Here is a 25,051-nt window from a genome sequence, read left to right as displayed (position 1 = left end):
AGTAGCCAATCAGTGCGCACACACGGTAAGATAGTGTTAGTGGGAACTTACTGGTCACGGCAAAACATCCACTGCCTAACTTTGGTATTGCATTATCATTATTTCGGTCATCCAGCGATTTTTACGATTTTAAGTTTTGGAATCGGTAATTTAGACAATTCTTAGACACTTTTCTTCTATGGCATTTCTTCCGCTCATGATTACTTTCAGAGAAAATCACAATATGTTTTGGGGAAATTGTCGTATTTTTTCTTAGTTCTTGTTGATGTTACCACCAACCCAGTGAGCGCCTGTACTAGAGTCTGACACATGCGCAGTTGTTTCTTGGGCATTAATTACTGGGTATGATTTGGGATCAACCAATCACAACTCGGATAGGCCCCCTGCCGCTACCTGCTTGAATTTTATTTCAGTTCCAAGATGGCTTCATTATGCAATGGCTGTGATGTTGATTATTTCCAAGCCGTGGCAGGATCTCACGTAGAATATTACGGTATGGACGGCGAGGCGTTGAAATTTTTCCACGAACACAGTGTTTTGCCAACTGAGGTTACTTGAATGAACTGTAGCCAGCCCTGTACCTATAAAGCTAAGAAACACCTTTGGTACTGTAGGAGAACTGCTGTGACCTGTGGGGGACGACCCTGATGACCCCAACTCAAGAGTCTTTTGAGTCGAATTAAGGTAAGCACACAGGTCGATAGGTGAGGTTGGGTTAGGTTTTGGATTAATCTGACCTTCAATTCTATTGCAAATTACTACTTTTTGTGATTTTCCCTCTCCTAACACCCCTGGTTCCCACTGGGGTTCCACCATAAAAATTGGATAAGGAAGATTATCCCCAAAAATAGTGATTAGCGGCTGAAATGAAGGATAAATTCGTGATTATTATTCGATTTAGCACATCTTGAATCTCATAAAAGCACTAGCTTTAGCCAATTTCTACCTTATGTATACATTCCTCAACCCTTGAAGCCTCTTGCAAACGCGTTTCTTTCGGAAAAATTGTTACATCAATAAATCTCCACCCGCAATTTCATGTCCCACCGCGAGCTGTCTGGAGCCGTGAGGCGGGTCAGACTGCCCCCGCAGGTGTCGGGTGAGGTTAAGTTAGGTTAAGGTAAGTTAATTTAGTTTAAGCTATGGGGTCCGACTAATTACCCAAATATAGCCGGAATGAAGTCAAATAATGGTCCTAGATGAATAAATCGGACTGCCAATCACTTCTCGACTAGTATTTGGTGTCACAAAGTCACAAAAAATTGGTAAACTTAATTTAATCTGAGTTAATAGATCAAGTGCATGTACCTAACCTAATCTAATCTAACCTAACCTAACCTAACACAACACAAATCAGATTAAATTAAGTTTACCAATTTTTTTTTTACTTTACGACACCAAATAATAATCGAGAAGTGATTAACAGCCCAAATTACGCTTGTACGACCATCATTTGACTTCATTGCGGCTACATTTGGGTAATTAGTGGGACCGTAAGTTATGGGTCTAGATATTTTCTTCAGTTCTGACCTTCATTTTAGATGGAAAATAACCGTTTTAGATCAAGGATAACTTACATCTTTTTTTTTTAACGACGGCCTTCCCACATTAACGAGAGTCGGATCTGAATGAAATAAATCAAAATACATCAGGAACCAAAGATCTAGTGAAAAAGGCTGTTAAAACGATTAATTACCAAATTCATTAAAAACACCAAAAAACATAATGTCAACTTCCAACAACTTGAAGTAAAAAAATACAATGATTTTCTTTTTTTTTTGCAATTTTCTTTTAAAGTAATCATGAGAGGAAGAAATGCCATAGTAGAAGTGTCTTAATTGTCTAAACTACCAATTCCATAACATAAAATCCTAATAAATAACTGGATGACCTTAACGATCATTTGACCCCAAGTGTTACTGCTTTTGTTCAGAACCAGATAGAGTATGACTGGTCCCTTTAAACGAAGGATAACAATTACAAGGTAAAGGCAATATAGAGAGATATAATCAGTTAAATGGTGATATAGTTGATGTTGAGGGACAGCACATACTTCTTGAACTCTGTACTGAAGAAGCTGCCCGAGGCGGGATCTGCGGCATAGTCCACGTCCACTGTAGGCGGCCGCTCGTTACTGTAGGAGCCACCAGTAGACATCTTTATAGTTAGTGAAGGTTATAAGACGTCGATCATCTGACCCAGGCGGCCAACACACCAGACGTTCGTTAACTACCACCTGTCATCTTCACTAACTGGTTTGACCAATGAAATTACGACTTTTATGAGAATTATAGAAGCTCTACTTCTATTGGTCAACACCTGTTACGTAGTAAATGTGAGATTTCATGTGCGACTATGTATTACTGACCAATGAAAACTTGATTTTATAGAAAAGCTGTTGAAGCTATGTTTCTATTGGTCAATACAGGTAGCCCTCACACACTCGCAGCCATCTAGCGGATGTCGGAGGAACTTTCATATAAACAAACTTGCCAGGGGAGGTTACTAGACGTCTGTCAATGTTAAAAAATGACCCAAACTGAGCCGCTAAACCATTTATATTTAAACAAATGACACGAATGGAAAATAATCTAATAAAAAAAACATATGGTAGTTTGGGTTAGGTTTGGTCATTCCTGATGTCTTAAAAGGAAATGTTAAGGTTTTATTCGTGGTGATATTTTAACATTTCCTATTGTGCTGGTGTGAAGGGTTAATGACCATTCAGTAACGGCAGCTGGTTAATGTCACTCTGCACATAGCTGTACAGTTTCTCCACCCAAATAAAATTGATGTCTTCGCTATATTCAACTAATAATGTGTAATTGTGAGCAGCCAACAGATTAAAATGAACGAAGGATAACGACTGACATGCTTGTTAACACAATTATCTTAGCACTGGTAAATTAAATAATAACATACATTTAATATTAATTTCTATATTCCTTAAGTATCACTCCATTATAAAATTTCGTTAATTACATTATTGAAAGCACTGACCTGTCTTTAACCAGTGGAATAGATATATCAGCCTTAGGGTCAAGTAGGATGGCTGGTTCACACAGTCTGGGAACATATTTCCATCGACCCTCAATCACCACAGGTGCTATAGTAGCCGAACACATGAGTTAATGAGTCTGGCTGGTGGCGGTATGTCTGACTGGTGTGAACTGATAATATTATTGGGAGGTGATAACTTGTCTCCCTCTGACAATAATGACCATTTTTATCTGTTTAAGTGTCCTCTGTTCGGCTGATAAAGGATGATAATAGGTGTTGGAATCAGTGATGTTTGATCTGGCCGCTGTCCTTGTAGAATGATTTGTGTGTCAGTTCTCCAACTACAAATACTAGTACTTCTTCTATTATGCTCCTCCTCCACCTTTTGTTACTACTATTACTGCTGCTGTGAGAACCTTCTCTAGACAGGAGCAGGAATTTGTTCACCAAATGAGGTGATTCAACCGCTGCCATGGCTCACCGCTCGGCCATGAATTATGAATACTGTATTTGACCACAATATTTAAAAAACCAGTTAGTACAGTACTTTAATAGAGATAACAGCAAATTTATGAACATGAATTTGTATTTTGGAAAGTATCATGACACCACTGTCCCCCAAATTCTTCTGTTTCCTGAGCTATAGATAATTTTATTTGTTTTTGAAAGAGAAACATCATTACAATAATTCTAAAAAGTTTATTTCCATAATAAATATATCTGTTGAGAGTGCAGCCCCAACGAGAGATGTATCAAACACAAGGCTGTAGTATTGTCTATATTTGTCTTTTTTAATTGGTTCTTCCTTTTGTGAATTTTCATTTATGTACCTTGATTATTTCTACATAGTGAAACAATTTACATTCCTTTCATATCATGTGAGGTTGTACATATGCAGCAGTCCAGTATTATGGTTATACACCATAAATACAGAATCTGTACATAGACAACAATTTAAAACACAGGCTCTAAAGAAGATTCATTGGATAAGCATAAATTGCGCTGTACACATAAGAGTTTTGCTGCTGCTCTTCTTGCTCCAGCTGCCTGAGCTGGTGTTTGAGCTCCTATGAAGTTGCCTACAAATTCTCTTGCTGTATCAGGCTGTGAGGCGGGCTTGGGGGCGGTGATGGCTAAGAGTTCCGCATAAGTAAATGCATCTGGTGAGGACAGTAGTGGCACCAAGTTGGGGAGAAGTGCTGGTGGAGTTAGCGTAAGAAGGGTGTGGTTGTATGGCGCAGCAATGAGTTCATGCAGAATGTCCACTACCAGTTGAGATACAGGGCTCACAACTCCAGCCTGGCTTACCTGCAAAAAAAAAAAAAAAAAAAAAAAAAAAAAAAAAAAAAAAAAAAAAAAAAAAAAAAAAAAAAAAAAAAAAAAATTGAACACCAATTTTCAGACAATGTTCCTACAGTGCATAAGAATATACGCAGAGGGTTTGTGAATTTGCAACTTTTGCATTAATAACATAAAGACCAACAGGTCCTTCCGAAAGGGCGACTTTCCGCAACCTGAGTTTCTGAAACGTGGAGGATCCCAGTATGCACACACAGCCTCGTACAGAATATCAGCCAAGACACTTAAAAGATATTAACCAGAAAAAGATATACTGTACTGTATAGTTTACCAAATGAGAAGCAATAACACCATAAAGAAATACTGTTCAGCCCACAATATCATTATTATATACTTTGTTGGTTGCTGAAAACTTTCCAAGAAGGATGAGGAATTATGTACAAAATAAATTAAAACCAATAAATAAACATAGCTTCAGTTTACATTAAATCCTTTTAAGGTTCATTTACAGAGCGACCTACGATACATCCCTTATCACTTGCCTGCGTCATAAGCTTCAGTAGTGACTGGACGGCAGCCAAGAGAGATGTCCCATCTTTAGTTAGTCCCGGGGTGCCCCGAGGAATTGCCAGATCCACAGAATGCTGCTGCAGGTTAGCCTCCAGGTCCTCCAGCTCCCGGTCATGGTAGGTCCTCTTCAAGCTCACATTTCCACCACCTCCCATCACCAAGTTTATTGATGTTGCAGACTAAAAGATGTTTAATGACAAAATGTGAGTTCACTCTACTTACAAAGGAGGAAATGACATAGTTGAGACACGTCAATGAAACAATAACTATGCTGACGGGTTAATATTTAAAAAAAATTTATATGGTGTAGTAAAAACATTAACTGTAAATGTGGCTTTAAAACCTATATAATATTCTCATCATTTAGTACTTTAACTTACTATCTTGTCTCACTTACTGTGCAGTATATCTTGAGTATATAAATAATTTTGGGGGTTAACCTAAAAAAATAAAATAAAATAACATTTATATTGTGCATATAAATACTTATCTTTTAAATATTAAAATAAAAATATCACTTCATAATAACTGCAATACAGATCTTAGACTACATATCTTTAATGGTTTGTAAATAAAAATTGTGATAATTAAATAAGATAGTCAAAGAACATTAAGATGACAAAATAAAAGGTTATAAATGCAATTGTAGCTTTAGAAACACTACAAACACAACAAGCTAATTGTATCTAACAAAATATAAATCAGGCCATAACTTCTAAGGTCAAAGAATAATTAGTTCCTCTGGAGACAAAACAGTTATCTAGAGGGACACAAGAAGATGGTGAGGTTGTACAATAGTTATGTTATATTGTACAGCACAGAGACTAACAATGACATCACTTCCTGGCTTCACCTCTCTGGTCTAGATACATCCTAATCTCACATAACTTGACCTAACATATGAGACTCACATTTCTAAAGGGCAAGGTATCCTGGACCGTAACATGTGGTCACTAACAGTACTGACATGATGTGTTCAGCATGTAAGTATGTGTCTCGTACAGAAACTCCAATAATGTGGCAAAGAGCCAGCTGTATCAGTTTATAAGGACTTTCCATCAGGTAATGCTATAAAAAAAAAGAGTACCAGAATTTTATGTTCCAATTACAGTAACTCTAAATTAATCCCACTTCAGTCAAACTGGTCCTTTAAGATCAGAGGCAAGTGGCACTATATTTCTCCCCCCCCCCCACCCACCCCAGCTGAGGGAAAATAACATACAACAATATACAATATGTAGGTTATGAGTTACCATACTTAAAGGTTTCATTAAATTAAAATACAAGTCCATTAACTTAAAAGAAATTACTGAATTTGTTGTACACTAACTATTAAAGTACAGTAGTGTATTATGTTTATTAGGTATACACTATATTCCCTCCATACCTCATGTGCTCTTCTGTATTTACTCCACGTCATCTATTATTACTTATTTTACATTAAAAACAATAATTAAGTGACCAACAGAGAACATCCCAGAAAATTAACAGTGTAAAGAAAAAACACTACATATACTCTATTACCCTGAACAGTGGTCATAAACAAAACAACAGCTACCAACCTCGGCTTTAACAGGGGGTTGTTGGACGGCCAGCCAAGCTGATATAATCATCATGACTGCAAGGCGAGCCAACGCTTCTGTTCTTTGCTTGCTTATTAACTCCCCTTTGGAATAAACATGATTCAGTTAATCATAAGCAAAAGAAATTTTACCTGAAAAATTAAAACTAATTACAGTACTGTACTACATGATACGTTCACAGCTGAGTCATACTATACAAACAAAATACATAATACTATTTCATATAACATTAAAAAATAGGCAAGTACGGTACAGCAAATTAGTCTATTAAAGGACCAGAAACAGTGCTGCCAAAATATAAATGAATAAAGCAATGGTAGGAAGGTTACTTTAACATCTCTAATACTCTATTGACAATATTCACATGGGCCAGAAAGGGGCAACTGACTTCTGTGTATACAAGCACTGACATCTCACCTGAACAAGATCCAGATATATGCATGGGTAATGCATGTACCAGTAAGCTTAATGTACAACCAACTACATTCTGATGCAGTAGACCATAAATCAAGTCCATGCCACGAGTCAGATCAGAGTGGAAGACACTCTGCATCCCTACCTGTTAAATACAATAAAACCAACATTTACAAGTGTAGAAACAATTTAAAAGGACACACACACATTATTCTGGAGTTTACTCTGTATACAAAAGAAACAAGTCAACAAAAATTGAATTAATCATCAGAAAAGTGTATACTCCTTGCAGGCAATAATATTAACAAGTGTGTACTGCAATCATCCCAGCATGATGCTCATATCAAAGGTTGATTTGTGTGAAAACCAAACTCCTGTTTCTATTTTCTGACTTATCATAATGTGTGCCTGATGTAGGTGAGGACCTCATAATGCTAGGTACAGTAGTAATTTGTTCTTATGAAAAATTAAATTACACCTCTGAAAATGCTAAACTACAATATGGTCTTCAGCTTTAAATCCTAAGACAAGTATGTAAGTACAAGTACATATGTAAGTGCAAAAGTAACCATTCAGTGAACTAAAGAGTTAATATGTAAAAAGTTTGTCCAACCTTGAAAGAAAGTGTCTTCCTGTACCACACTGTCCTACTCAAGTCTACATCACACCTTAAATCTGTTACAAGTTTCTGTGTGTTGTTGCTGATGTGTTTTACCAAGGTGTGCAGAATGACTCAACAAAATTGGTGAAACTTAGTCTAGACCAACGATAATGTACGTCATTCATCAGCATCATTTATGGCCATTTTACCCACTTGTGAGGATTAGCTGTGATTATCCGATGCCAGCTCTACATACTGTGCAGACTTTAACAGTCTCTCTTGGCAGGTTCTTAACTCAATGTAATTTCTTACCATTTTCTTCATGCCATTCTTAGCCTACTTGTGGTTCTCTTTCTCTCCACATTTAGACTCATCTCTTGACCCAGTTGATCTTCTCCATTCTCTCCACATGCCTGGCCACCTCAGCCTACATCTATGCAAAAATTTGCCAATTTTCTCAATATCCAGCCGCCTTATTAGGCTAAAATAAATTATACCCTTGTTTCTGGCTTTACAACTGATCCAATGCTTTTATGGCCAATCCGATTTTTTGTTTTTTAATCTGTAAGAATTTATCTTATATTCTGTTCTGAAATACAAAAAATATGCCCCCCCCCCCCCAAAACAAATCCTTGCCCAACATTATGATAGCAGCCATCTTGAACCTGATGAGACTGTGAGACTGCATAAGACTTTACAAGAGAAGTAAGGCTTCTTCTGTCCTTGTCATGCTGCTTAACAAGTGAAGACACAAACATAAAAGAAATATTTACCATGTGCTGGCCATCAGATGCAGTGCAGGTATTCACATTAATTTCAAAGAATATCACCCACAAGATGTCAAAATCAGATGTTCAGATTCAACACACAATATCACAGGCCCTTTGACTATACCATACCATCCTTCTATTTCCTATATTTCTCCACTGCCTCTCCAATACTCTCTGCTTGCACTAAGTCAACAGCACACAACAGCTCCCAGTTATGATATGGATTTTATTTGATTTCTGGCTTGATAACCTTGCTCTACCAATAAAAAAATTCTCTTCACATAACTCAAATGATCCCCAAAAATATATACAGTATATATTTGCATGAAAATTAAGAAATCCACAAGAGAGAGAGAGAGAGAGAGAGAGAGAGAGAGAGAGATACAAAACCTATAACATACTAACTTTAATTAGGTCACAGACAAACCATCTCGTTCCACCAAGTCGTAACAAATCTTTGAAGGTGGCCAAGGCATGATGAGTGATGATGCCACCGGGGAATACTTGGTTCCAGGTCTCCCTCAGCAGGTGAGACAGTGGCTCTTGGGAGAACAAATAAGACAGAATACTCGAGTCTCCTGGATTGTTGCTCCCATTTCTGTTGTTACTGTGGACATGTAGTGAACCCTTACTCTTCCCTCCATAAGAAAACAAATACTTTGCTACAAAACTGTCATATGGTGTATTAATAATTTTATAAACAGTAATTACAGTATCTCCTCGACTTACGACGGGGTTCTGTCCCGACGACCAGGTCGTAAGTCGAAAAGGCAAAAATAATACACTACATAGAAATTCTAAAATGGGTGACTTTTTCTTCTCAGCACCACAAGAACTCTCACTTTTACGCTTGCCAGCCATTTTAAAGGGAATTACAAACAAAAATTTTGTCAGTACACAGCGCGATCACTAACGTCGGGACTCGAAAATACGTAATGTGAAAAATATTTTATACAGACCATGGCCGTCGTGTCCCGGTTGTCGTAAGTCGAGGAGAGACTGTACAGTATATGCAGGATAGCTTGTAGGATACGTAATTTGAAAGGAGTCATATAAAGATGCTATCAAATTTTTCAAGATAAGGAATTAACAGGGAACAATCAACCAAAGTTCACTATAAAATTGTTCCTGGTGTCTTTGTCCAGTGTGTAATAAAACTTAACATTTTAAACAAGTGTTAATCATATGAAAAGACTTAAGTGCTGCCAGGGTAGAATATATTTAATACTACAACACCAATTTACCTGTTGCTACTGCTGCTAGTGTTTGAGGCAGCTTGGACTCCTCCCTTCATCACCTGCACCATGTTCTCAGCTATTTCAACCATCAGTGTTGACCTGACCAAACAATAATATTTATGGGTTAATATCAGCACACAATTAATGCTCTATAATCATGTGTTAAATGAAACCAAATTTCACCATAAACTTATGACTGATAAACTGAATTATAATCCACCATCAAGAAAAACGTGACATTTTTTAAAACTACTCTTAAAGGTTTTATCCTTGACATATACCCCATAATTGTTTGGTCATACAATTGAGGATGAGGAAATAATATTAGAAATATTAACGAATGAATTAAATTTAAAACTGGGTCCCCAGGGAGATACAAAATCTTGGAGGATTGGTAAAAACAGCCCTAAAAACGTTTACAGCGGAGGACAGTGGTCGTCAACCTTCAGATATAAGCACGGTACTGTTACTCATTGACTCTGCATTACCTGTCTTTAAAGTTATCAAGGGTGGCTACAGATGGGTCATGATCACCGAGAGAAGTCTGCAGGTAATGTAGGAAATTCAGGGGCTCAGCTGCCTGGTCTGCATCCACAACCTAAAGGGAATTGGTGCTCTTTTATAATCTATTTAAAGAAATTTCTTGTTTATTATATTAAAAAAATGTAGTTGCTAACATCCTAACAGTTGTATGGCTAATAGGATGATGAAGATATTACAAGATAAGTTACCTAATATTTCTGGTTTCAAAAAAAGACAATACTGTCATATACCACAGATGATACCACTCAAGAGTTTTATCATACAAACCCCAGGAAATTATATAAAAAATACAGAAGAAATAAGCAAGGAATAAAGGCAGGGACAAGTTACCACTATATTGCCATCATCTGTCTATAAAAAAAAAGCTTTAATATTTGCTATATGAATGACATCCATTCCCATTCTAGAAGTTTGTCTAACACACTCAAACCTGGTCAAGAATAATTGAAAATAAAATTTTGTATCTCACAACAATTAATAATGGTTTAGACTTAAACAAAATATATACAGTACATATAATCAATGCAGTACAGCCATAGTTTGTCACGAGGAAAAACTGGAGGAATGAGAAATTTGCTGTGAACAAACTGTAAAAATAACAATAAGAAGATAAATTATTCCTGGTCTGGTTAACTCACCTGAACATGGGAACAGAGCCATGTACCCACACAAATAGGGAGGCAACACAGATGATAACTCAGTCGGTCCAGAAGTTCCTTAACATGCTGAACTGGAAGTGCTCCCTGTTGTGAAGCGCTCACTACTTCTCTGAGCGCTACTGCTGCTACTTGGCAAACATCACTCCACCTCACCATACTATGGAGAAATGATTACAATGAACCCAAACTATAGATATAATTAATATAAGAATCACCCACCTATTACAATAAAACCACCAGAATTATTCATTTATTGTATATACAATATGTATACTGTACATACAAGTGACTTATCCTTGCTTAAATTATTCAAACAATATCCCACATTAATAACCCAAGACTAATGAGTTATCATTTACCTCCACATTTGTACTTAATTTTGTACAATTAAAATGCACACACTGAAACATTTCTTGAAAACAATTGAAAGGTAATTTGTGAATATATTTCAGTAAATACAAGAGTGTAAAAGATACTGTATTCACTAGGCAGATAGGTATTACAGTCCCAATAAGCAGTTAAAAAACTTACTTGTATTTTTTATCCAGCTCAGAAACATTAACTTCTCTGATGAACTCTTCCACAGCATTCTGATCAGTACGGACAGACATCAGTGGAGCCTTGACGCGACCCAACTCAGGCATGTTTTCTTTCATCCACTGTTCCACAAAGGTCTCGCATTTTTCTGACACCACAACCTAGAGTGTAATGGCGTTTTTAATAAGTGTACGGTATATTTACAAAGTTCATTGTTCACTGCATAACTATTTATTATTTAATCAGAAACAATGTACATTATTTATTAAGTTAATCTTGTAAGGAAAGTAATATTCTAAACAACACAAGCAGAGCCTCCAGCCTACACCATAACCTCTCAACAACATATTTCTAATCATTATACTTTAACACACACACTCAAGGCATTCCTCTCCCACCAAACTCCTTTTCCACCAATGTATTTCTTCCCCATACATAAGAGTTAATTTTCATTCATAGGAACTCCTCTCCCTAACCTATTCCATTACACACTGTTCTACCACATCATTTTGAAATTGCTTTATAACTGTTCCCATACACCTCTAACACACCCTACAAGTACTTACCAATACATAATTCATGGTCCTGTACTCTCATCTTTTAAATATCAAACATCATCTACCTCACAATACAGCATTTCCCTCACACTTCTTAACTTCTAATGCTACTTGACTAAGGCCACCTCAGTATATACCACACCACCCCCCCAGCCTCGACACTGGCCTGAACCCACGCCTCTGAGGAGTCCACAGTGTTTATGACTGAGTTATGATTGTAGTATCCTTATTTCTTCGCATATTTCATCCAATCTATCTATCTATCTCACACACGCACACATGCACAAAATATATGTAACTTACATCAATACCATACTGCTGCACAATGTGGCAGAGCAAAAGAAAGGAAATATCAAACATCAACGCTCGATTGATGGCCATTTTTGTCGTCTCTCCAGGCTGGGGATCCTGTGGGGGGTGAGGAACACATATATCTACACACAATGTACAGCACTGTCCTTCAAAATCCAAATGACTGAAGAATAATATATGTAAAACATCCTCTGTCATTTTAATTCCCTTCTTTTTGAACTCTTTCCTGTCAAAGATACTGGTACACCATAAACAGAACTTGATCTATATTTTGAAATAGAATGATCACTTCTGGGATTCTTTCGTACAGTAATTATGCCTACGGTACTTTGGTGGAAACTATCTCATATATTTAGTAAGGTACAGATAGCATACTGTACAGCAACTTATGGAAATGAGCTCCCAATGACCTTAAAACTTACTGATATAACTCTTTATGCTTACCAAACAGATATAGAGTAAACCCAATAATAACTCACCATACTAAGCTCATTAAACTTAACAAATTTCTGTGCAAATATATGAAGGCTGCCTGAGGCTGCCGCAGCTGCCAGCAGCAGGTCCCGGCTCTTACCGCTGATCAGAAGATTCATGACAGGTAAGACAGATTCCTGAAATATACACAAGAAGCCTTTCAAGTTTTTCTTAAATTTAATACTGTCAAGACTAAATCCACATACAGTATATACATCAAAGTTTTGTATGTCCTGTATTATAATAACAATCATTAATTAATAAGAATCTACCTCCTTTTACACTGCAATTTAATAACACAATAGAGTATATACAAATGTCTATTATTGCCCTAAATATTAAAGTGACTAAATGAATCAGGATAATAAGTAATAAACTCTTTAACGATATATTATGAATTTCTGTTATGCTTCCAAGGCGAGAATATAACACAGTAATATTAGGAGTAGCAGCTTCAGTTATGGTGATGTAAAAAGGATAAGAACAAAATGGTTAAGAGGAGACTTGGAATAACTGAAGACCCTACATTGGTCATCCTGGTGTACGGTCACTAATATAGAGCTGGGTAATAAAAACAGTCCACCGAGTCATGTGTGCAATTAAGGATCTTTGGTAATACAAGATATAAGATGAGCCTTGACAAACTACTATCAGACAATTGTACAGTAACATGATGTAAAGTATAAACCTTCAACATTGTTCCCCAAGTAGGTAGTATTGCTGCCCTGGATCCACTTTAACCGTACAATATATAGTAACATCCAGCCAACTACAGTATGCATACAGTATATAGGTTTATAAAGATCAAGTATTACCTGGTTCTTATTACTGAGGGTCTTCAAGATACTAGTGACAGTGGGCTGAGCACGAAGGATGAGGTTTGGGCTTCCTGGATGTGACATCTGAGCATCATTATTCTGGATATTAGCAAGCACATTGGATTCCTGAACTCTGTAAGAAATGCAACACAAAAAGTTTTCAAAGATAAACCAGACTTTTGGTTTTGAGGTGAAAAGGGAATAAAATAACAGAGCCAATCTATTAAAGCTGTGAGTGTGTGGCCCATAGATATGACTGGCCATCCATTAGAAACAAAAGATATAAGACACAGTATACTAAGCCTTCAGTACACAAGGTGGCACCATAGCTTGCAGTGCACTATCTTGATAAGTTAGGCACCAATTAATAGCTGGGTGGACTGGGAGTGCACCACAATTAAACCAGAGACTCAAAGGACAGGACCCCAGTGCTGTATTCACTTAGCTGCTGCATTCCCACAATACAGTTGTAAATATTAATACAAAAATAAATTATGTGCACTTGCTCTTGAGTCCAGCAACTTGAAAAAAAGTATAAATGAAGGCCTTTATGTCTCATAGCAGCACTAACATGGCTAAATAATTAAGGACTATTTATCCATTTTTGCCTCACGTCTCAAGCAGTTCATACCCACAAAGTCATTAAATTTCATTATCTCATTTATATTTTTAAATTTAACACTGGCTGAAAACTAATATTAATTTATTATCAAATACTCATTACTATATTAGTCAGTTTTCTCCATTTACCTCTTGATGGAGATAGACAAAGACTACAGACAGAACAACAGCACTATGTCCCAGAGATCCATAAATAGTGAGTGGCTAGTGAGGCGAGATACTGTATACGGCGGAGTTGTGATAATTCGCAGGTTAGGTACAACTGACCACAGTTCCCACATACAGTACTTGTAATAGTGAAGACAAAAAATGAATTATAAATTAATATACTGTACATTAGCTTTGGTTACTAACCTTACTGCAATGATGGCTTGAGCATCTGTTTCTGAAATAAGGCTGGTCTTGTTGACAAGTTCATTCAGTAAATACTCTAAGCAGTTACAGTTGATACGGGAGTCCACTTGGTCCAAGAGTATTGTTAACTGGGACAGACGCTGCACAGCTGTTAGCAAATCCTCAGATTCTCCACTCGTAGATTCCCCTGAGAGTATAATAAAACAGGTATAAGGAGAAGAGTTTCACACCACCAGTATTAGTTTCTACATCAGCATTATTTTCCTAATTCTTCCTTTTATACACTAACTACCTCACTGAAACCTTTCAATATTCTCAAACTGATTCTTCTTCTTCAGAGCCAGCAGGGGATCACTGCTTCACTTACCACAACATAACAACGGGAGATTTTATACCTTTTAACTATCTTCTTCAACCAGCCACTTTCTTGTTTCTCACATCACACCAGAGAAATAACAAAAAATAATAATCCAAAATATCATCATAAACAAAATATAAAACAATAAATCAGTGACTCAGTGATGGAGTAATTGTTGGAGAGACAAAGGCATATATTGAGGGAGGTCAGTGAAGGAGAGAGAGAGAGAGAGAATGCACCCCAGATGAGCAACAGCAAGATCTCTCTAACCATAAAAGGAGGGGAGAGACAAACTAACAAGAGTGTGGGGAGAAAGGGGAGGACATACAGTTGGGAAGATTAGGAAGGAGAGGATATGTGGCTGGAGAGAGGTTTTAAGACATGTCAGTACTTATTATATTTACTTTGACTCCATTCCCTCCTTCCATTTCAAATTTCTCCACTAACTCTTCAATAATATTCGTTATCAGCAAAGTCATCAGCATACGTCAACTCCCCGGGCAGACCAGTCCTAGAATCTTGTGACAGTTCCTCTAACATAGTGGTAAGCAGCAGGGGGCTCAAGACAGACTCTTGACTGACCCTAATATCATCTCAAGTTCCTCATTTTCCTCCCCATTTAATCTCACAGAGGTTGTCAGGCCCTGATACAAGGCCCAAACCACTCATATAAGACACTGTGATGCCGCATAGATTACAAACATCTTAAAATAATTGTTCCCAAGCAGTGACCTCAGGCAGTGACCCGAGAAGAATCCCATGGCTCATAACAGTGAGTCAGTCATTCACAAGATAACCAGCAACAGCCCAATTGCTTACCTGTGGTTTATCAGTACCAGTATTTCCACTGATTGGTACACAGGAGACAGGTGGGTTCACAGGGGAATTTTATTTGAATTAAGGAGTTTTACCCTATTTTCAAAGCCTTAACCATTGTAGGGGATACAGAGTCTACAATCAAAGCAAATCAAGAATTTTAAACCTCACGACTGAATATTAATTACAATACAACAGAAGCACCACAAGCATTTATATATAAAGTCACTGATTTAATGGCAAAAATCTAACCCAATAACAATGAGGATGATGCCAGGCGAGTGAGTGATATATTAACAGGTCAAACACATGTTAACACTGTACTGTACTGTATTATTATGGATACACTGCAGTACAGGTGTATAAAAACTTACCAAGAATCTCATGCTGGTCAATCATCATACTAACGTAGCTTTAAAAAAAAAATAAATGAGTCACACAATAATAGTAATAAATAATCCAGAAGTACTGCTAATAGTTACCTACCACTGAAAATGACATGAATGGTGTAGAGTATAGATGGGACCTTTATGAACGTGAAGCCCACCCATTTAAGCTCTTGATATGCACGGTGTTCTGGACAACTTAGACCTATGAAACTATTTCTCAGTAGTTCTAGATACAGCTCCATGGTACTCAGTCCCTGAAACAAAGGCAAAATATTCCTCATAATGGGCTGGAACCTAAGAGTTTTAAACAACAAGATACAGTACAAAAGTCAAGCAATATGTCTCCTACTGGATGGCTGCCAGTCATCTTATATACTGTGCTAACACTATGTTTTCCCGCCTTAATATGACGTAATACTGTATATCTTTACAAGTTATTTATGCACAATCCCATCCAATATCTTACCTACAAGAACAGCCCAGTAAATTTAATCAAAATTCAGAGGAGAACATCATCATCTAAGCAAAATTTGTCTTGAGAGTTGAGACAGACAAGCAAACAGATAAGACACATTCTTGAAATAAAATCTCATAATTTTGAGAAGCAAAACTGTTTCCTGTGGTTAAATACATCACTGCCTTTGTTGACGAGTTACCGATATAACATACAGAATGAAGGAAACTGCAGCGGGCCTATTGGCACAGACTGGGCAGTTCCGTTTACACCCAACCCCTATCACTCATATATCCACCCAACCTGTGTTTGAAGCTGTCCAGCGTATTAGAGTTAATGATGATGTTTGGTAACTTGTTCCATTCATCCAATACTCTATTTCCAAACCAATGTTTACCTATCTCACGCTTAAGTCTAAATTTGTCTAATTTAAAACCATTGTTAAGAGTTTGCTCCTGGTTGGATAGTTTGAGTACCTTTGTTATATCACCTTTGTTTAGCCCTGACTTCCATTTATACACCTCTATCATATAGCCCCTCACTCTACGTCTCTCGAGGGAGTGTGAATTAAGATGCTTTAACCTGTCTCTGTACTCAAGGTTCCTAATACCCAGGATTAATCATGTCATCCTCCTCTGCATGCTTTTAGGGATTCGATAACTATTCTGTAGTACGGTAACCAGAACTGATTTGCATGATCCAAGTGGGGTCTCACAAGCTCAAGATAAAGTTGTATACAGTTTTAGGTTAGGTTAGATTTGGTTTGTATTCATGTTCATCTGAAAAGAAGGAATTCAGTCAGGATTGACATTTGGTGTCCGGATTAAGTGACATTATCCAAATAATCGAGTTCTGGATTAGCGAAGTTTGTCTGTATTTAAAAGGAGATGGCCAAACACACAGATAAATGGATGAGTTATAAACATGACATCCTTATCTGTTGTTACCAGTGGTGGACTACCATAACTAGAGAACACTAGGGAAGGGGATCATTTCCTCCCCCTGGTGGTCTACAACAATAAAGTACACAGCATAAGGTACAGTATTATTAACACACATTGGAGCATGTATCATCAAGGTAGCTATGAAATACTATAACAAAATAATAATACCTGGAGTTGCTGAAGGAGCAGCAGTTGGTGGGCAAATGTAGAAGCATCACGTGTGGTGTGAGTCATGACTTCCAGCATCACAAGACTATGCATAGCGTAACATAGAGGAACACTCCTGCTGTCAAAGATGTGCTTGATGCCAATACTATCCAGGGGCTGATAATCCCGCAACTGACTGCAATAATAAAATATTGATACATTTTAAGTACAGTACATCAGAGTAGAGAAGGACTGGTAGGAGTGGGGAAAAGTGTTAATACATACAAGATACAACCACATTATTGTATGGTAGGAAAACACTTATACCAGAGGGAAGGTTGACTCACCATGTTGTTATAATAAGGAGGTCTTTGTTCTCCACTATGGCACCAGCACCAGCCAAGAGAGTCTCAACTTCTACCATCTTTTTCACACAATTACTCCAAGTACCTAAAAAAAAAAAAAAGACCAAATCTAATGTTACAGAGGAAAGAGTCGTGGGGCTTATTAAAACAAGCTGTCCTGGTAATACACTGACACAAATATCCACTTCCCCTTAGTCCCCTACTACCTACAATACAACACTCTGTCCCATAACCAGTAAAGATGTTCACATACAATTCCATAAATGTCCTCTTGGCTACATCTGTTAAATATGTGAAGATAATGCATAACTGACATACTGACTAAGGCTGACAGTGCTGTGTTTTAATGAGGGAATATACAGTTTTTTCTTTCCCAACTCTGGATTGTTTTTCACCTTGATACACGGAGTCAATCACAGTAACATCCAAAAGCATAGGTAAATTAAACTCTTTATCTCGGTATTAGGGAGAAATTAATTCAACTACAACCTGTACTGTATTGGATATATCATAAACATCAAGAAATGCTGATGCCTAATGTTTTTTTCTCACTTGGTAACAAACATTTCATGAACCAAGCTCAAGACCACGTCCCTTTTAACCACTCTCACTCTCTTCTCTGATCACGTGTTTATTTAAATTCACCTAAAGTTTAGTGTCATTGTATACAACACGACACAACCTGCCAGCTTAATGATGGAGCCACTGAGAAAACCTGAGTGAAGGATTACTGTTTTGTGACATTAAAGAGAACACAAGGACTGAAAACTAGAAGATATGGTTATCCTGAGTACAGGTAGTTCTGCTATAACGCGATAATTGTGTTCTTGTAAAATATCGTGTTTAGAAAATCGCGTAATAGAAATAACAGGGCTTATGGAGAAAATAGGGTTAGGTGCAGATTACTCGAAATCGAAAAAATTTAGTAGTTTGCCTAACACAAAGGATAGCACAGTCTAAATAAATGTTACATTCATATCTAATAATGAAATCATACAGTAAATGTAAAACTTTACTTGATGGGGGAGAAGGGTGATTTTGAGGTTGATAAAATCGAGCTTCTCTTCAAGTGTTTTATCCTTTCTTTTACGATCATCACCGGGAATTCTATCACCAGAACGCTTCTTGTTGATATTCTTCTTTACTATATTCACAGTTAATACAGTGGGGTATGCTATAACGAACGGATCCTACTACGAATATTCCTATAACGAACGGTTTTACCTATAAAATTGAGAATGCTATAACGAACGAAACTCCTACAACGAACATTATTTATTTTATTTTTTTTTATTTTTTCTAATTTATTGTTTTTTTATTACAAATATTAATGATATTCTTTATTTCAGGGGTTTAGATGCATATTTATGCACTTTTTTACAATTTTTACAATTTTATATTATATTTTTCAGTGTTAAGTGGTTGTATTTGGGGGCCTGGAACGGATTAATCCTATAACGAACGAATGCTATAACGAACAAGGTTCTAGAACCAATTAGATTCGCTATAGCATACCCCACTGTACCACAAAATTGGAGAAATAGTAAGCAAAAATCGCATTATAGCAAACAAGCGTTCGCGTTATACAAATATTGTTCCTAATTCATAAATCGCGTTAGAGCAAATTCGCGTTATCAAAACACGCGTTATAGCAGAACTCACTGTACATAATCTTAACCTCTTGAGTATGATATCTTAACCTCTTGAGTACGATATTTTAACCTCATGAGTACAATATCTTAAATTCATGAATACAATGTCTTAACCTCTTGAGTACGATATCTTAACCTCATGAGTACAATATCTTAAATTCATGAATACAATGTCTTAACCTCTTGAGTACGATATCTTAACCCCTTGAGTGTGGTATCTTAAACCCGAGTACAATCGTCCTTAAAGGGTTAAGTTAACACGAATAGAAGAGAAGGTGACCTGAACCAATAGGAAAGATCACAACAAGATAAAGTCAAGAGGGAAGACATCCTCACCCGGCTCTTCTCGACGGCCAATTTCCAGCATACAAATGAGGAATGGGCATTTGAAGATGTCCGTCAGGATGGAGGCTGCCAGGTTGAGGTTAGTGGAGAGTTCTGGTGCATTGCGTAAGTCCAGCAGCTGTTGTGTAGTCCAGCCAGTCACCTGTTTTATACTCACAAGTTTATGTCAATGTAAAGTTTTGAGTCAAGTTTCTACATAAACACCAGATAAAGTCATCATCAATGTTTTATAATATATATTTATTATAATATGATGAAATAATCTCATGAAACTTTATAATATTCAGCTCAGTAAAGGATACAAGTAGTGAAGCAACAGTTTTCAAGATTCTTTATTACAAACCTGCACCAGCCATTTAACCCCAGCAACAATAGACGTAGCCAACATCAAACAGTCTTCAGGCTTCCCTCTGCATGATACACTTTTCTGTAAATGCGGCAGAAATTAATATTGACTAATAAACTCTATGACACAAAAGGGTTTTTAAAGAATGAAAGCTACATTCATGATTGCAAAATTCTTAAAATTGAACCAAATAATATGGAGGGAAAATGTTATTATACGAGTATAACCACAATATTGTACAATAAAATAAAACATTTAGAGTTACTGTAACTAATCAAATTCAAAAGAATAAATTGACAGTTCAGGGCCCAGGTTCCCCTCACTATAAAAAAGAAAACTTAACTCTCCAAAATATGGAGAAATAATAATAGATATTATACTGTATTTATCCAAGATTCTACAACTGGGTTTCATCCACATACAAAGTTTCCTATACAGTACAGGCATTTCTACTTGAATTGTTGCACTGACAAAATCCCCAGATGGAAACACACACATATATCGACAGAATCTTTTGTCATCTCTTCTAGCAGAGGAAAAGAAGGATAATTATATTTTATACAAGATTTACCACTAATACCACAAACTGCCTAACATAATATGCCCACAACAACTTCAGATAAGCAAGAAACCTTTCTCCTCTCAAGTGCATACTACTGTATATACACAACATCATGTTCATCTGTGCAAGGAAGCTCAAGTTTTAGTTTCATCATAAACAACCATGACCTTTTACCCACTGACCCCCAAAACAATAGGGATACATGTATTCCTCTCCCTAGAGATGAGGCATCTGAGCAATATTATCTTCACTGGAACATACAAACTAAAATTATGGTTTGGAAATCAAAATGTTTATGACAGAAATTGCCATATGCTCTGTTTTACACAAATAAAAAAAAAATCTAATATATAAAACTGTTGTCACCTCCAAATATTTTTATTTTCTCTGTACTATACTGTATTCCCTCTCTAAAACAGTAATAATCCTAAATGTGTTGATCAATCATATACTCCAACATAAGTACTGTGTTGTCTGCACTATCTCAACACTCACCATATTTCAAGACAACTGTACTGTATAAAGTCTCTTACCATCATGGACTGCATCAGGGTGAGCAGAGCGTGTACACAGTGTGGCTTATGAAGACCATCATACTTGCTGATGCTCTCTATCACACCACCATATGACACAATCTAAAAATAACACACACGTTCATTACGGGGCTTAAAAAAAATCAAATATTAAGAACCACGTAGACAAGACAACAAATAGCTCCCAGGGATTCATAATATTATGTTATCATGTCTAGAACCTGTTGTTAAGTATGGATTAAGCCCAGGCAAATACAACATACACTGAAAATATAATATAAAATTGTAAAATTGTAAAAAGTATAAAGATGCATCTAAACCCTGAAATAAAGAATACTAATATTTGTAATAAAAACAATAAATTGAAAAAAAAAATTAAATAATGTTGTAGGAGTTTCGTATGCATTCAGTAAACGTTCATAGGAATATTATAGAATCTATAGCATACCCCACTGTAATTAACTTACCAAACTGTTATGTGAAGAATAAAGTTGCAAACGGTAAATGAGTTTCTAATGAGAGAAAGTTAATGATAAACTTGTACTAAAGTGATATGATAAATAATAATAAAGAAGGGAGATGGAGCAGTCAATGTTATGTTTTAATGATGACAAAACGGAAAAAGTGCAGTGTGTGGATATATCAGCAACGATGACTGTCACACTGAGTACATGAACGAGAGAAATACCAAGAAATGTATGGAGGGAGAACTGTGTCAAAGGAGGCATAGATGGACAAATATTAACTGGGAAATAGCCATGCTGACACCATTGTATAAACGTTACACTCAGTTCCTAGACGCAAGAAGAAGAAATAACCTTGGGAACAATGTGTGGAGGGAAGAGAATTTAGGGAATAAAGAAAGTATATAAGTCAAAAGAGACAGTATGAGACAGAGAGGGAAAGGCAAAGAAAGATAAAGAAGGGTGGAGGTAAGGGAAGCAGCAGTGTGTGTGTGTGTGAATGACTCAAAATCATGGTGGCAATGTGTGGTTTTTGAGGGACGGACGAGCTACTGATGGATGATGCTACATGGTGTGAGGAATAAATCATATTGATATCTTAGGCACTACTGTGACAGAAGACCAATACAGCAAAACAACTCCAGGAGAGCAGTTACTGATTGGATGAATGGTATTGAGTGAATTAGTTTTTGTATAATACTGATTCCTGTTACACAGCACCATAAGAGGAAAGGGTTTGGAAGACTAATAATACAGTTGTAATAATAATAATGAAAGTATTATAAAGATTTTCAAGACAGTAAACAGCTACAACCATGTAATACTTCCTACAGAGATATTAGTTGACAACTCCTGAGAAGAGGTCACAAATTAGTATAAGAAATATATTTACAAAAATTAATAGTTACAATAGACAAATGGAAGGTGCCTACTGCAAGGAACACATGGGTGACTTTTAAGTCCATCTGACAAATAGTTTTTGAAAGGAAAAACTCTGATGAGTAACACTGGACCTCTGAAGATGAGGCCTTGCAGTAGTTCAATCAGATGAGATAAGAAGTGCCAAGATCTTTGGAAACTGGTCTATTGTAAATACCCAAGATATATTCATGCACCTCTGTCTATACTCTCACACCATGGTGAAGTAATTATAATTGAGTAACAAGCAACAAAAAGATAAAGAGCGTATCCCTTATTACTTTTGAGTAACATTATGCACTTTAACATTATTGCTACTGTACCGAGACACCGTAATTATCAATTCTATATAAAAAAAAAATCATAAATGTCGGAAAGATGGACACTTCCCCAATCACAAAACAGTACAGCTGTCAACCAACCTGAGAACTGAGTGAGTGTTTGAGGTAAGAGAGCATGAGGTTGTTGGGCAGTGGACCCATAAGAGCCTGCTGAAGGATGTAATCTGCCAGGTGGTAAATGTCGCCACTCACAGCTCTTGGTAACACCTGAAACAGTCACCCTTATGAGTAATCAGTCTTGAGTCATCCTGAATTTTACACCAGTTCTAAATATAGTTTGAACAAATTATTTATCACATTAATTCTTAACTGCATACAATATCTGCATTTCAAAAGGAAATTCATAAATTCAGTTACAGTAATAACACACAACAAATAATAAATATATGTGATGTTGCTTACAGTTTTGATATGAATTCCCCATTGCAGATCTGACCATCGTTCTCTCCAAGCTCAGATCAAAAGTGAACGAATGGTGCCAGCTTTACTGCTGGTAGCTGGCTCAAGAACCATCACTTAAAGACTTGTGGGGCTGCCTTAGTCAAGACCATACATTGACCCTTCTAATTTGTTATGTACTTCTTAACCTTTTCTGGTCTGAAATAAAAACTAAAGTTGAACTCATATCCACTTTCCTACATGATTTGCATAATTTTTTTTTGTAATCATAGATAAAGCTAAAATGCATGGTATATATATTAATAGGTATGGATTATCTCTTGAATTGAGTGTAAGCAATCTTGGGTAAGACTTATCTCTTCATTTGGGTACGAGTTATCTTAGGTACGAGGTGACCCTAACCCAAAATAGTGACATTAGTACTTCCTTGGCGGAGTGTACAGGTTCCAGAATGTATCTGTGTTGGTCAACTCTGGTCTTGAACCAACTCACACACACTGACCAGTGGCACAACCTATCAAGATATTTACGCTCTATAAGTAACGACAAGGACCCTAAAAGAAATACAGTATCACTAAACTACTTTCTTCTTATAATTTTCGCCACATCAGTTTACGGGCTAACTTTAATTTCCTTATAATCCCGTAAGTATACCTCTATTACCCAATGATGATGTACATACCTAACTTACATGAACTTATATAACAATCTTGCAATATACAACTCAATCTGTATAAAACTAACCTTAAAAAACACTAAAGAGTAGAGTTTTCTTGCCCCGTAGTGACAGACGGCCTCCTCAGTGTCAACAATAGTGTGGCCGCGTTCACTCCCTCACCCTCAACTCCACTTCAGTACAAATTCCATTGGTAAAGATTCATTTTAGGTACACCATGGACACTAATAATAAAAATTAGGATTTCTTGGAGTATTTGGTATTGTTTTAAGCTAATCTGACCTTTATTTCTGTCGATAATGAGACGTTATGGAGATATGACCACCCCGAGGCCTTGTTGTGAGATGAGGGTAGGTTAAGTTAGCTCATTTTAGGTAATTTGCGAGGGAAACGTCATAGAAGAAAAGTATCTTAGAATTGTCTAAACTATTGATTGCAATGATTAAAATGCTTTAGATTTCATGGTTGTGTGAAAGTAAAATTTTACCATGGAGGGTGTCATGGGTTGCGCTAGGCTTACCCACACAACCAGGGGCTTACCCAAGAGCGGGGGCAGAGTTTCAATCGCCCCCCGAGCTTTATTTTTTTAATTAAATTATCTAAAAAATACTTAATTTGTAAATCAAAATATCCGAAACACTGGCCAAATTAACCCATTTAGTTCCGAAGTACCAGTGCGCCGATGTTGAAATGTGGAGACTTAGCACCTCACAATACTAGGCACACAGATGATATATCAGCCCTAGTAAAATGTGACAACAGCTTTCCTGTCATTAACAGATTTTTGCAGGTTATTGCTGTCCAACCAGTTAACTGCAAGCCCTGAAAGATCAGTCTCAAATCTACGGAGACTAAAACCCTGGCTGCGTATTACCATGAAGGAAGAGAATTGTCAGGTTTGGCCCTAATGGCTATAAACAGAAATATGCTCAGTCTAAATGATGATCCTTTGATTCTTGATAATTTTGCCTGAAAGAAATCTAGACTTTTGA

The 25,051-nt window shown here is 36.7% G+C and overlaps 2 protein-coding genes across 6 annotated transcripts in view; both read right to left on the bottom strand.

Moving 5' to 3' along the window:
- The window catches only part of LOC121869182 (AP-3 complex subunit beta-2-like), a 31,996-nt gene extending 28,856 nt beyond the window's left edge, over window positions 1-3,140 (bottom strand). For 3 of the 5 annotated variants that reach the window (XM_042370407.1, XM_042370406.1, XM_042370409.1), the window contains exon 1: window positions 2,054-2,265. In XM_042370407.1, the coding sequence (XP_042226341.1) occupies window positions 2,054-2,157 (104 nt within the window). In that variant the 5' untranslated portion in view covers window positions 2,158-2,265. Of the gene's footprint in view, window positions 1-2,053; window positions 2,267-3,000 lie in introns of those variants that run through there. The other 2 variants (XM_042370405.1, XM_042370404.1) reach the window with 2 other exon arrangements.
- Window positions 3,141-3,684: 544 nt separating this feature from the next.
- On the bottom strand, window positions 3,685-24,267 carry LOC121869181 (mediator of RNA polymerase II transcription subunit 24-like). Its single transcript, XM_042370403.1, has 22 exons — window positions 24,128-24,267; window positions 23,387-23,581; window positions 23,066-23,191; window positions 21,262-21,363; window positions 20,164-20,247; window positions 19,812-19,962; window positions 17,806-17,908; window positions 17,480-17,654; window positions 16,011-16,167; window positions 14,351-14,537; window positions 13,373-13,508; window positions 12,563-12,694; window positions 12,075-12,179; window positions 11,209-11,375; window positions 10,657-10,834; window positions 9,964-10,073; window positions 9,482-9,574; window positions 8,643-8,844; window positions 6,870-7,011; window positions 6,432-6,535; window positions 4,842-5,048; window positions 3,685-4,308 (listed from the first exon to the last, which is right to left on the bottom strand). The coding sequence occupies exons 3-22, from the start codon at window positions 23,123-23,125 to the stop codon at window positions 3,955-3,957; spliced, it is 2,949 nt and encodes a 982-aa protein (XP_042226337.1). The 5' UTR covers window positions 23,126-23,191; window positions 23,387-23,581; window positions 24,128-24,267; the 3' UTR covers window positions 3,685-3,954.
- Window positions 24,268-25,051: the final 784 nt, after the last annotated feature.

The sequence above is a fragment of the Homarus americanus genome, unplaced genomic scaffold, assembly GCF_018991925.1.
Source record: "Homarus americanus isolate GMGI-L3 unplaced genomic scaffold, GMGI_Hamer_2.0 scaffold25467, whole genome shotgun sequence".
Taxonomy (NCBI): domain Eukaryota; kingdom Metazoa; phylum Arthropoda; class Malacostraca; order Decapoda; family Nephropidae; genus Homarus; species Homarus americanus.
Note: the sequence above shows the minus strand (reverse complement) of the source record. Positions and strands in the feature narration are given on the sequence as shown.